At 37.4% G+C, this 13,664-nt stretch overlaps 1 protein-coding gene across 5 annotated transcripts in view; it reads left to right on the forward strand.

Moving 5' to 3' along the window:
- LOC126469889 (uncharacterized) overlaps window positions 1–13,664 on the forward strand; it is a 425,616-nt gene that overhangs the window by 206,016 nt on the left and 205,936 nt on the right. For all 5 annotated transcript variants that reach the window (XM_050097228.1, XM_050097232.1, XM_050097229.1 and 2 more), the window contains one exon: window positions 9,241–9,357. In XM_050097228.1, the coding sequence (XP_049953185.1) occupies window positions 9,241–9,357 (117 nt within the window). The remainder of the gene's footprint in view (window positions 1–9,240; window positions 9,358–13,664) is intronic.

Here is a 13,664-nt window from a genome sequence, read left to right on the forward strand (position 1 = left end):
CATCACGGGTCTTGACAAGTAAGCAAAGGTCTATACACACAGATAAAATGAAAGGGGCAGTAAGAAGGACAAGCTAAGTTAAAAAACCAGGTATCATGTATAAAAAGGTGTGGTTAAACCACATGATGGGTAGAAAATTTCACTTTTTACTACAAAAATCCCCTCCACCAGTGGTTGCTAAAAATCCTCCTCAGTGGACAATTTGAGCAAAACTGAAACTGGGAGTAACCTGGCATCCGTGTAAGTGTAGTGTATAGCAAAACTATACATGACCGCACACACTCCTAGCCACTCCCTGCAAGGCCTGCTGAATTTAACACTATTTTCTTTAGTTTTGCTGTGCATTTAACTCTTACATTGTTGCCAGATAACTACCAGTTTGTTTTGCAGGAATGGTCCGCCACTGTGTAGAGGAGAGCACAGATCGTACCATGAATTTGTTGAGGTTTTGTCATAACAATTAGTGTCAATATAGTTTCCATTGCATGACATTGTTTTAATAATACTTTTCATATTCTCATCTTTCTGGTTTGGAAACATTTATCTTCCACTGATTAGGATGATTCTTCCTTTTCCAAGAAGGACTGTCACGCTCTATCTCATTCTGGTCATTTGCAACTACTATGAGGGTTTGACTTCTTGCAGAATTCTTGTTATTTCAGTTACTTGCACTGAGTGAGGTGTTGCAGTGGTTAGCATGCTGGACTCGCATTCAGGACAACGACAGTTCAAATCCATGTCCAGCCATACAGATGTAGGTTTTTCTGTGATTTCTCTGAATCACTCCAGGCAAATGCTAGGATAGTCCATTTCAAAATCCACAGTCAATTTCCTTCCCCCTCCTTGACAGAACCTGAACTTGTGCTCTGTCTCTAAATGACCTCAACAATGATGGGATTTTAAATTCAGTCTTCCTTTCTCCTTCCTTAAATTACTCCCACTTAGTTCGTACCATAGTCTGCATTTAAACCATCCAAAAAAAAGTCATTTTCTTCAAAACACTCATGCTAATATGTCAACAAACACCCTGCTGATCAGCTAAACTGTGATTATCGGCGTATATTGCAACAATGCATCGACAGCGAGAGCTTCATTGTTGTGTACATGTTTGCTACAGTGCAGCCAACGTAACTCTGAATAGCAAAAATATCCCTTCAAATCATAACAAACTGAAAGGTAGCTTTGAATGTGTGATGTCAGTTGGCATGCTTTGCATCTGGACATGGCAGACACCCATTTTCAATGGGTTATAACAGGTTTTGCACCCTGAAACCTGTTCCATAGTGTAGGCACTGAAAAAATCTATACAGCAATGTGCCCAACTCAAAATCGATAAAATGCATTTAGCGGCTTGTGCATTTGGACTACTCAATTCAGAAATTGACATGGAATACAAATAACTGAAAGAGTGAAATTAAATACTAATTTTAGCCAAGGCATTGAGTAGTCAATAGGCATATACACAAGACTGAAATCATTGCTAACAGGTGCCCTTCCTCAGAGCTACCGAACAAAAATCGCACCCAACTTGGGATGAAGTAGCTACTGCTTCCTTCTCTTCCTCCCCCCCCCCCCCCCCCCTTGTGCATGTGCATGTGTTGACACACACACACACACACACACACACACTCTCTCTCTCTCTCTCTCTCTCTCTCTCTCTCTCTCTCTCTCTATCTCTATCTATCTCCATGCACTATGTTGTCCAAGTGCCATAGCCCAGCTGGAGTGAAATTTTGTGTTGGGTGGATGGGGGATAGGAACAAGGGAGGGGGGAAGGGGGAGGGGAGAGCTAGAAAGGGGTGGATGGGAGTGGGAGGGAGGTGGGACACAGCACAGGAATGGGACATAAATATGGCACCAGTAAGCAATCCCTGGGATGGATTGGGGGAAGTTGCATGTGACACACTAAATGGAGGAGTGGGGGGGGGGGGGGGGGAGGAGTTGGAAGGATAGGAAAAGAAAGAGTGGGACAGTTAAGTGGACATTGAGAGTGTAAGTTTATGGAGTGGGTTGGGAGGCACAAGAGCAGGGATTGGTGAGAGTGCGGGTTATAGGCTTGCAGAAGTTAAGGCATGGAAGCTTGCAGTATCAAAATACGTATTTTGTAGGCACAATTCCCTTCTATGTGATTCAGAGATGTGGTATGGGGTCAGGGAATCATATGGCATAGAATAGTGAAGCAACTCTCAAGAGAGTGTGGATGATCAGTTTTGTCACATTTAGGTGAGGTAGAATATGCCCATGATAGGACTGGAATAGAATGTGTGGGATGTATTCATAGGACAAATGTTGCATGTAGTCTTCCACAGGGAAATGATTGCAGTGCCATGGGAATGACAGCAGGTGTGGCATAATGGTGGACAAAGATATGATATAGATTGGGTGTACAGTGGAATACAACTTTAGGAAGGGTGGCAAGGAGATTCGTCATATCATAATATGATGAAAGGTAGTAAAACCCCTATCTCTTTATGTACTTAAGTTTTTCCAGTCTGTAGTAATTACGTGGATATTTTTTTGCAGATGTTTTGTACATATGATTTTTAGAATTAGGGGCATGTGTGGATGTGGCACAAGAGATTTGTAAGCTCCCCCCCTCCAAATGCCATCTTCTCTGAATTACATAGATATAATTTGTCCTTAGAAAACACAATTTAATTCTGTAATGTCCATGAGACCTATGGCCACACCCACCTCTACCCCTGTCCTTGTGTCTCCTGCATCACTCCATTACTCTACACTAAATGTTCTCTCTGCAGTCTCTCTTTCCAGTACCCCCTCCTCTACCTCCCCCCCCCCCCCCCAAAGAAAAAACCCTTTTTGCCCATCACTGTGTGCCACATGCATCTTCTATTGCCTTTGTCAAGCTGCATTTGCTGATGCCACATTCATATCCTATACCCTTGCTTCGCTCCCTAAGCCATCAGTCTCACTTACCTCCATCCCCGTCCCCTCCTTCCTTCTTGTTACCTCTTACCCACTCCTCTCACTCTACCCTATACAGCTCTTTGCCCCCTGCCAGGACAGTGTAGCTGACCAGAAAAATGTAGTTGTTTGTGTTAGTTATGAGTGTTTAAGTCTCGCCAGAGAGATCTGATCTCAAATGATCCTCTCTCTCAAAAATTTCTTGTATTCATCTAGTGTATAGTTAATGTTCATAACAAGAAGAATATCTTCAAACATAAATCACTGAAGCAGGTGCTGTTTGTTGTCCCATTTTATTTCATTGTGTCTTCAGAGAGACAATTAGAATTCTACAGGTATTGTAAAATAATTTTTGCTACTTTTTTACATTCTGTAACATGCTGAAGTTGAAATATTACTTGTTTTTGCTGTACAAAAAATGAACACCATCCAGAACATGCCTTGAAGGCTCAATGGTACCAACCAGCTGCCATGTCATCCTCATCCCTTAGGCGTTACCAGATGCGGATATGGAGGGTGGATGTGGTCAGCACACCGCTCTACCGGCCGTTGTCAGTTTTCATGATTAGTGTTGCTACTTCTCAGTCAAGCAGTTCCTCAATTGGCCTCACAACAGCACTTGACATGTGGACGGTGATCCATCCAAGTGCTAGCCAAGTGTGACAGTGCTTAACTGAGATGATCTGATGGGAATTGATGTTACAATTGCAGCAAGGTTCAAATCTCCATCCTGCCATCTAGATTCAGATTTTCCATGATTTCTCTAAATCTTGTATCTCTAGTTCCTGATGGCTCCTTTGTAAGGGGAATAGCCAATTTCCTTCACCACCGTTTCTCAATCCAAGATTGTTCTGTGTCTTCAACGGCATCTTCATTGACAGTGTGTTAGACAATAATATACCCTCTTTGTTTCTTTCCTTCACTATATCTGTAGGTCTGGTTTGGTGCTAGTGATTGTGAAATGACAGATTCACAGCAAAATCTGTATTTTGTGAGTTGTGGCCAGCTGTTTGCAACAATGCTATTGGTCATTTGCAGTGGCCACACTCTTTATTGGATAACTGTAGTTTCCCCATTTCTGACCCACCAGTACAAAATTTTCCCTCTTGTAGCTTAATTAAAGTATAAGGGTTACAGTGCAATAAAGTAGCACATAATAAAGTACTGTAAAGTGTACCATATTATGTACAAGAGAATTAAAAACATATCATGATGGAATGTTTGCTGTTTTACTCGATACCATAATTGTTCTGATCAACAGAAATGTGGCAAATTCATTATCTTTTGTCTGTCAACTCACTTTGAGTCGGCCTCCTTGCATCTTCTGATACAGTGTGAGTAGCTCCATTTTCTATTCACTGTGGGTAGAAATGAACCGTTTGCCATCTCTTCACAAATTAAATAAGTTTTCGATTTGAGCAGCCATTTGTGACCCACTTGATGAATGTCTTTACAAATGTGTTCATTACTTCAGTGACAATTTCCTCTGTTTGACTGTTCCTTTGATTCAAGTGCTTGTGACTAAATTGTCTCTAACTGAATGTACTGGACAACTAGTAGTGAAAGGTGATGACTCGTTTATGTACTGTCATCATAGACTTCTGTAATAAGACTGAAGTTCAGTGCACAGAATCTTCTTTCCTACATGAGACTGATCAATTTTCTACTGTCTAAATTGTGTTCACCTTTCCATTTCAGTCTCTGTTATTTACTTAATTTTCCCAAAAGTAATTTAGATGCAATTATTTACTTACACCACCCATCCAAAAAGTTCCCAAGCTGATTTTATTCGTGGCAGATAAATGACATCAGGGAAGTAACCGTGCTGGCAATGTGAATTAATTACTGTTCAACAGCAGAAATGCATTTTTTCAAATAATGTCAACAACAAACACAGATCATCAGGGAAAAAGAGTAATGTACTATTACTAACAGTCATGGCAGAAATCTATCCAGCATGCTCCGTGTGAAAAATCGTGACATAGCAGTGACTAGTGTAGTGAAACCGGGAGCGGGATGTAAAAATGTTGTAGACATTAACTCTCAGACGAAATTAATGCAAGAAAATGACTTTATCGTCTGTATAATGGGTTCAAATGATGTGGCAAAAAATGAAGCAGAGGTTTGCGTGAAAACTCTGCAGAATTTTTTTATAAGCTAATAAATGCAGAAACACAGTAGTTGCCATACTTCCTCATAGGCATGATCTGATTTATAGTTCGTGTGTAAACAAAGAAATTTGGAAAACAAACATTAAAATAAGGAAACTGTGTTCTCAATACTGCGATGTACTGGATATAAGCAAGGTGCATCGAAATCTGCACATGAAGCATGGAATGCATTTGAACTATGAAGGGAAAAGGTTTGTTTGCGATTGTGTTAGTGAAATAATTAAAGAAAGACTTGTAAGGGGTAGAACAATCTATCAGCTTCCTGAACATCCTTCCAACAACAGCGAGGAAAACAAAATAAACAAGAAAGAAGAACGAAAATACAACACTGCTGATGTTCCTAATTTAAACTAGAGGTATGTGATGCTGTAAATATGATTCCCAATTACCAAATTGTGAATACGCCCGAACTAAAAATTTATCACCATAATGTGCAATCCCTGCGTAAGAAGATCGATGAAATTAACGTACTATTAACACATGAACTTAATGATATCTCAGTGTTATGCATTTCTGAGCACTGGCTTAACCCAGAATTAATCCACAATACGAAAATAAACAAATTTGTCTTGGCTGCTTACTACTGCAGGAAAAACAGCAAGCAGGGTGGGGTAGCAATTTACACAAAGGATAATGTAGATTTATTACACTATCTGACTTAACTAGGGCAAATGTTGATAAGGATTATGAAATTGCAGCTATAAAAATTGCTCAGTTCAACCTAGTTATTGCTACAGTTTACCGATCACTATCCGGGAATTTTGAACTTTTCTTAAATAAAATGGAGTCATTGCTAAATAAAGTAAATAAAATGGATTGTGAATTGATTATCTGTGGTGACTTCAATATTGACTTCCTCACGAATAGTGGAAATAGGGAGACCATTTTGAACCTTGCAACATCCTACAATTCAAAGGCTGAAGTAAAAGCAGCTACCCGAGTATCAGAAACTTGCCAAACAGCTCTTTATCAGTTTCTAGTCAAGAAGAGTTTACACAACACCTCACTAAAAATTTTCAATGCAGGTTTTAGTGATCATCTTGCTCAAATATTAGGCATAAAAGTACAAGACAGTATTATTAACAACATGTCTTTCAGAACAGCATATCGTAGTTATAATTAGCATAATGTAAACTACTTCAATAACTTATTACAGAAAGAAAAATGGCTAGGAGTGTACAAAATGAATGATATAAATGAAAAATTCAACACATTCATTGATACATTAACCCATTTCTTTGAACTTGCACTCCCACTGAAAACATTAACCATGTGGGGGAACTCTAGAACAAACAGCTGGATCACAAAGGGAATAAGGGTTTCATGCCAAAAGAAAAGACTACTTCATGAAATATGTAACTCAACAAATTCCTCACCTGTAGTACGAGCATACTATAAAAAATACTCCAAAATATTAAGAAAAGTAATAAAAGCAGCAAAAATAATGCATAATGATGAAATAATTTATAATTCAGCTAATAAATCAAAGGCTATGTGGAGTGTTATAAAAAAAAGAATGTCTAGTATACAGACAACCTTGCAAAAATATAACACTATCACATAAAAATAAAAAGTAACAAACCCCTTAGAAGTAGCCAACGCATTTAACAACTTTTTCACAGGTGTTGCTGAAAATATGTTACAATCAAACTTTAAGAGCACCCAGGCAAATGAATATAAAATAAGTGCATGTAGAGGATCAATGTACATCAGTTCTGTTTCACAAGATGAAGTAGCTAAAGCAATAAAAGGACTAAAAAATTCAAAATCGGCAGGTATTGATGGTATACCTGCAACAATGTTAAAGAAGAGTGCATCAAACCTAATTGAAGTACTCACACACTTATGCGACTGCTCACTTCAGGCAGGCACTTTCCCCGATGTGTTGAAAACATCAAAAGTTATTCCTGTATATAAAAAAGGGGATAAAGACAATGTAAATAACTACAGACCCATCACAATTTCCTCCTGCATCTCTAAAGTACTGGAAAAAGTTATGTATGAGAAACTTACGAATTTTATAAATAAAAACAGCATCCTATGTAATGGACAACATGGATTCAGAAATAAGAGGTCAACGACAACTGCTGTCTATGAGTGCATCAATTCCATCCTATACCTGATGGACAAAAAACAGGAAACAGCAGGAGTCTTTATTGACTTGTCAAAAACTTTTGACATGGTGGACCATAAAATTCTGCTATCAAAGCTAGAAAGATATGGTATTCGAGGTCTGTCCAACAAGTGAATCAGTTCCTTTGTGACTAATCGTATGCAGGCAGTGTGCATCAAGCACACAGATATTGAACTAAAAACTGTATCTAATCACTTATCTGACTATAAACAAATTAAATGTGGTGTACTCCAAGGATCAGTATTGGGACCCCTTCTGTTTCTCCTGTACATAAATGATCTAAGCTTAAATGTTGATGCACACAAAACAATCATATTTGCAGATGACACCACGATTCTACTAAAAGGAGACGATGATGAACAGTTACAGCAGACAGTAAACACGGTCACGAAACAACGTAGCAGCTGGGCACAGAGTAATCAGCTTTTAATAAACAGTAAGAAAACCATTGCTCTAACATTTCACAATGTTCCTAACAAGGACATGTTTATCCCATCAGTCTCTATCAATGATGAACCTGTTGGTAACAATACTGAAACCAAATTCTTAGGACTTTGGCTGCAGAGTAACATCAGATGGAATAAGCATATTGAATATCTCAATGCAGAACTGAGCAAAACATATTACCTTCTTTGTTCATTAAAATCATGCTGTAGTGAGAAAACAATAATGAATGCATATCATGCGTACTTTCATTCTCGTCTTAGATATGAGGTCGCCTTCTGGGGAAACTCTAAAACAGCTAATAGCACTTTTGAACTACAAAAAAGGGCCATTAGAATCTTGTTTGGGTGCAAGCCTAGAGACTCTTGTAAACCCCTGTTTAAGAAATCTGGTATTCCTCCATTACCATGTGTATACATTATCGAAACCCTTTTGTTGTTTAAATTAAATGTAATAGGCAAGGACCGGAGACTGCAAAAAAACTGTGATATACATGAGCACTTTACCAGACAAAACAGAAACTTACATATGACTCATATCAGCACAGCACTGTGCCAAAAAGGTACTTTTCACATGGAAGTTAAGCTTTATAACAAACTTCCTGAAAACATAAAGGGTATCACTGAGGTCAATACATTTGGAAAATCTCTAAAGTCATATTTACAGCATCACTGCTTTTACTCCATTGAAGAATATTTAAATTTTTGAAATGTGTTATATAAATACTTACATGTAAAGTGTATTATTGTAACCTTAAATATGTATGCCTTGCAATGACTTTCAGCCTGTATATTTATAACTTGACTGTTCCAATGTCTTATGCATAAGCTGCTATGTAGACAACAGGACCAATAAATAATACAATACAATACAATACTAGTCAGTAGTGAGCAGGCTATGTTAAGTAGTGGATGTGTGGCTGTAATAGGACAGCAATGTTGCATTGCAAATCACATTGGTGCAACTTCCTTAAATCAAGTGTTACAGACACTTTCAATATGTTTTGATGAAGAGAGAAGTGTGTGCATAGTTCATACCACACACAACTTGACTCCTGAAGAAAAATTATGTGTGGATGCCTGCCACAACTTGTTTGGAATGCAAAATGTGGACAGTTATTTTCAGAAAAAAGTTGTCACAAGTGGCAAGTCTTGGTGTTATCACTACAAACCTACCATATAATGACAATGTGCAGAAAGTCACCTTTAGAGTCAACACTTTGATGATATAACTGACATTCAGGCCGATGTGACATGCAGTTTGAACATCATCCCACAGAAGGAGCTTTCTGATAGTTTTGCCTGGATGTATGAATGTCCTGTGTGTTGCACCCAACCAGTGGGAGACACTGTAGAACAATTGAAGCATTAAAACCACTATATTAAGTTTTCTATTTTTGTTTTTTAATCCAGTCTTGAAAATAAAGTATAATGTGGGCTACAAACGAGTAAAATGTACATTGTAGTTATTTTTTAAAATATTTGTATTATAGATTATATGCTTTTGTATTTTTATATTTTGTCTTAAGGTTCCAGATCTTTAATAAAATGTTTCATTACTTTGCAGTTACTGTAGAGAGGGGTTGGTCTTCCCCTAACACACAGCATATTACTGCCCCTAACACCCAGCATATTAATGTTCAGCACACTGGATCACATTCAAAGTCAAGACGAGGCAAGATGGGTATGTTCATTAAAGAGATTTTTCAAAATGTTCTTGTTCATCACAAACAACTATTGATTGACTGATATTTGTGAATTGTCGTTTATTTGTCTCGTTATGTACATAATCTAAATAGTTTGATTCAGTTGCAGAACACACTTCAAAACTGCAGTAAAATTTCACCGTAAATTCAGAACAGCTGATGTTAACAAACTGCATAATAATAATAATAATAAAATTTTTGTTATACATACAGGAAAAGCTAACACTTAACTACCCCTTGCTCAAATTATCATTTCATTCTCTATGAATTCTACTGAACAGTAGAATTTCTCCCACAGAATCTGCTGTAGCTTTGTTTTTAAAATTTCTGGCTTCATATTAAGTATGTTTTTGCCTATGAACTTTGTATATTTGTCATCCCTACATACTGTGGAGTCTGTGCATATACTTTCAACTGAGTGTGGGTAGCATAAAATTATTTTTATTTCTAATGTTATATTCGTGGTTAAAATGATTGTCCAAAATTAATTTTTGTTTGCTGTGTAGGAAGATCATAATTTCATAAATGTATAGGGAGGGAACAGTTAAGATTTGTAGTTTCCAAAATAATGGGTAACCCAGTGTATTGATCTTACTCCTTGTGTCCTTCATTATTGTTGCTGCTCTGTAATGCACAGAGAAATTATCTGTAATACTCAATATTGTGATTTAATTTTTTCATTGCAAAACTGTATTCATGTGTGTTGAGTTTATTGAAACTGCATAGCTCAAATTTTTGGTCATTTTCAAAGATACAGAACTTTCTATGATGAAACCTGTCTGGAGTTTCTTAATGTTGAAATAATTCTAGTTACAGGCTAAATGTAATGTCGCTCAGTATAAAATAATAATAAGAAATTAACAACACTGAGCCTTTATTCCACAAAATTGCAGAGTTTTAGCATTAGGTACGCTATGTGGCCACATCGTACAGTGTGCAGTGGCATCATCATCCGGTCATGCACAGGGCAGAAAGAAAGGCAATTTTATAGCGTGCGTTGATTTTCCTGATAGAATGGCATATATAAATTGTCAGTACCTGATTTGGCAGTTTATTTATGTTATCTCAAAGATCCTGGAATTCTTCCACCCACTTCATAGTAAATTCTTCTGATATGTGGAATTCTTGGTGAGTGTTAAATATCAGTTTCAGCTAAACTGTAATTTTTACAATCACTACAGAAGGCAAAAATAATTTCTTTATACAGGGTGTAAATGCCCCAGGACAACTGGAAAATCTTGTTTCTTTTATGACATAATGTAAGATCTCTTAATGCTATATACCTATGAACATACATAAATGTTTACTTGGAGATGAATAAGCAGGCAAATTTGGTCAGTAGTATTGAATAAAATATTTTGTTTCAAATATATTGACAGCTTTAGCAGGATTATACATATCCTAAGAAGAACAATGTTCTTCAATCACAAGATATGTTTCAACACTGTCTGCTACCTGACTCTAGGCTTGACGCTGTTTCTTAATTTGTGTTGTTTACATTTTAAATGTACAGAATGCCTTTCTTTGGTAAATTATAGACTGGCAGCACACCTGGTTTTATCATTTGTAACTCCTGCTCCTCCTCCTCCTCCCTCCCCCCCCCCCCCCCCCCATGGCTTTATATTTAATCCTGCAGTAGAATATTAACTGCCAATTATACACTTTCTTACCTTCACAAAGAACCTTGTTAATTTTTTATACAGTCTGAAAAAGTCATGCAAAGCTTATTGTTCTTAGTTCTGGTGTATACAACAATTGTGTGCTCTTTCTCTCTCTCTCTCTCTCTCTCTCTCTCTCTCTCTCTCTCTCTCTCTCAAGACATTTGTGTACCATCCTACTAACTTTCTGCAGTGCTGTGGAAGTGTAAACCTGATTGGAATTTAAAATGCTACATAACAGTGTTGTGCAGTGCAAATAAAGAAAAGGTATGTTATAACCACCACATAGCTAAATATTGGGTTCTTTGAATTGCAGAGCCCAGTATTGAAATGAATATTATGTCAAAGACTGCTTTCCTATTTTGCATTCATCATCTGGATAGGATACGAAAAAACAGTTGCCCTAAGTACAAAAACTCCATATGTCCCCTTGCTTCAGTGCTGCACATGAGCATATGATGCCCCACTACACATGAAATTCCAAACAGAAATGCGACAAAACGCATATGAGCAAAGTAAACACCAAGCATGGACTTCATCCAACATTGTAGTAAGATCTGTTTTCTGGTGCTCTTTGGCAGTAACTCAAATGAACCTTTTTCTAACAGATCGCAGCAAAATATTGCAAATGGCTGTGAGAGAAACATTACTTTCAAAGTAAATTTCCTCTTACGCAAGATGAATTATGTCAAATGTGAGAATGCGTGATGAATTTCTTAAATTACCGAGTGTTTGACTCGCATTCAAAACTTAACACTTAGAAAAATTTAAGGCCAAGAAGACCAGACATAATGTCATTATTTAAAATATTGTTGGCACATTTGTGTTTAAAATATCTTAAAGAGTAACACACGAAAAAAAGACCAATATTATATATGATATATATGTATTAATTTAAACCATTAACTTTTCCTGTTTGTGTGTTCACACTACGTGACAGTGATATTGCTGTTGGCTGACTACATCACATGTCCTATGCTCCGAATACCTGCTGTCATTGGCTGGTGAGATCACGTGTCATGAGCTATGATTGGCTGACAAAAGCACATCACAATCTTGATTTCAATGCTTTGGAAACTAACATGCTGTGTTTGGTAGAATTCGTATTTATACTCTTGTAATACGAAAATGTGCAGCATACGTGTTGCCACACATCAAAGATCTTTCCAAAACATGATGTTTTGTTGCTGGGTTTCATTTCCTAAGGTTCTGGGAAGTTCTGTGCCAGTGTATAAAAACTTCACCATCGAAAGAAATAATAAGTTTTACAGTTCAGAGGGAAAGTACACTGTCACTTAACATGGAAAAAGTGTATTTTCACCTTCACCCAGGGAAATGTGTATTTTTAACCAGGAAATCCTGGAAAAAATCTGGATTTTTTTTTCCTTGTCTGTGTATACACCCAGTATAGATATTGTATTCTTGTTTAATATTCAAAATATGCTTCTATATTTTGGTGCAAATGTCTGTAACAAGTTGCCTTCAGACACACAGACAAGAAATTGGGAGTTCCAGAAAATGGAAATAAGAGAAAAACAAACCCATGTTAGCTACTCTGATAAACTATGCCACTATGTAATCAGAGAGTCAAAAAGCCATGTGTAGTGCGATCAGTAGCATTGCTTGGTGTATACAGACATCCATTATTACTTCCTATAGATAACTGCTTTCCCTGCTCATGAAGTTTTTTCATTTGCTGGTACACACATTGTGAGTGTGATATTCGCTTTCTCCTTTGTGTTTTTGCTGCATGGGCTTTCAAAATTGTTGAGGCTTTGATTGCCACTTATTGCCGTATTGCTAGTTGGCTTCTGTTTTGAGATCTTTGGCCAGCGTTTAACAATTTTGCTGATGTTTCACCAGCACAAGTGCCTGGTGTTGCCAAAAGTTCACCCTCCATTGCCAGGGGTGGACTGACATTAAGCCTATGGCCACACATCAAATGTGTCTGAGGACCTTCCCCTTATCATTATGAACAATGTTCATTCACCACAGTGTCTGAATCTAGGTAAACAGATCCTGGATTCCTGTCATGCAGAAAAAGCCCCTTGCAGGTAGGAAAGGAAGAAGCTTGATGGTAATGAACAGCGGAAAACCCTCAGACTTGTGCAAAACAGGTACATACAATCTCTAGCTGAGGGCTTGACTCCTGTTTTCCACCAGTGCTGTAGGGTGAAGCCTTGACAATACCAGCCACTTGTGCTGGTGAAATGTGAGGAAGATCCTTAAACAGCTGTTAGCAATGTCAGGGAACAAAATAAAAACAATATGGGATATAGTGAAAGAGGAGAGTGGTAGAACCAGAAAGGAACAGGAGCAAATAGCATTAAGGGTAGATGACACATTAGTAACCGATGGGCATAGTGTGGCAAATCTATTTAACAAGTACTTTATATCCGTTACTGATAGAATGGGGTTGTCAGGATCAGTAAATAATGCCCTTGAATATCTGAAACTAGCCTTTACAAATAGATTCAAGTACATGAATATGTCACTCACTTCGCCAAAAGAAATAATTTCCATAGTAAAATCTTTAAAAACAAAGCATTCTAGTGGTTATGATGAAATATCAACAAAGTTAATTAAGGCATGTTCTTGTGAGTTTAGTACAATTCCAAGTTACTTGT

Source organism: Schistocerca serialis, chromosome 3 (genome assembly GCF_023864345.2).
Source record: "Schistocerca serialis cubense isolate TAMUIC-IGC-003099 chromosome 3, iqSchSeri2.2, whole genome shotgun sequence".
Taxonomy (NCBI): Eukaryota; Metazoa; Arthropoda; class Insecta; order Orthoptera; family Acrididae; genus Schistocerca; species Schistocerca serialis.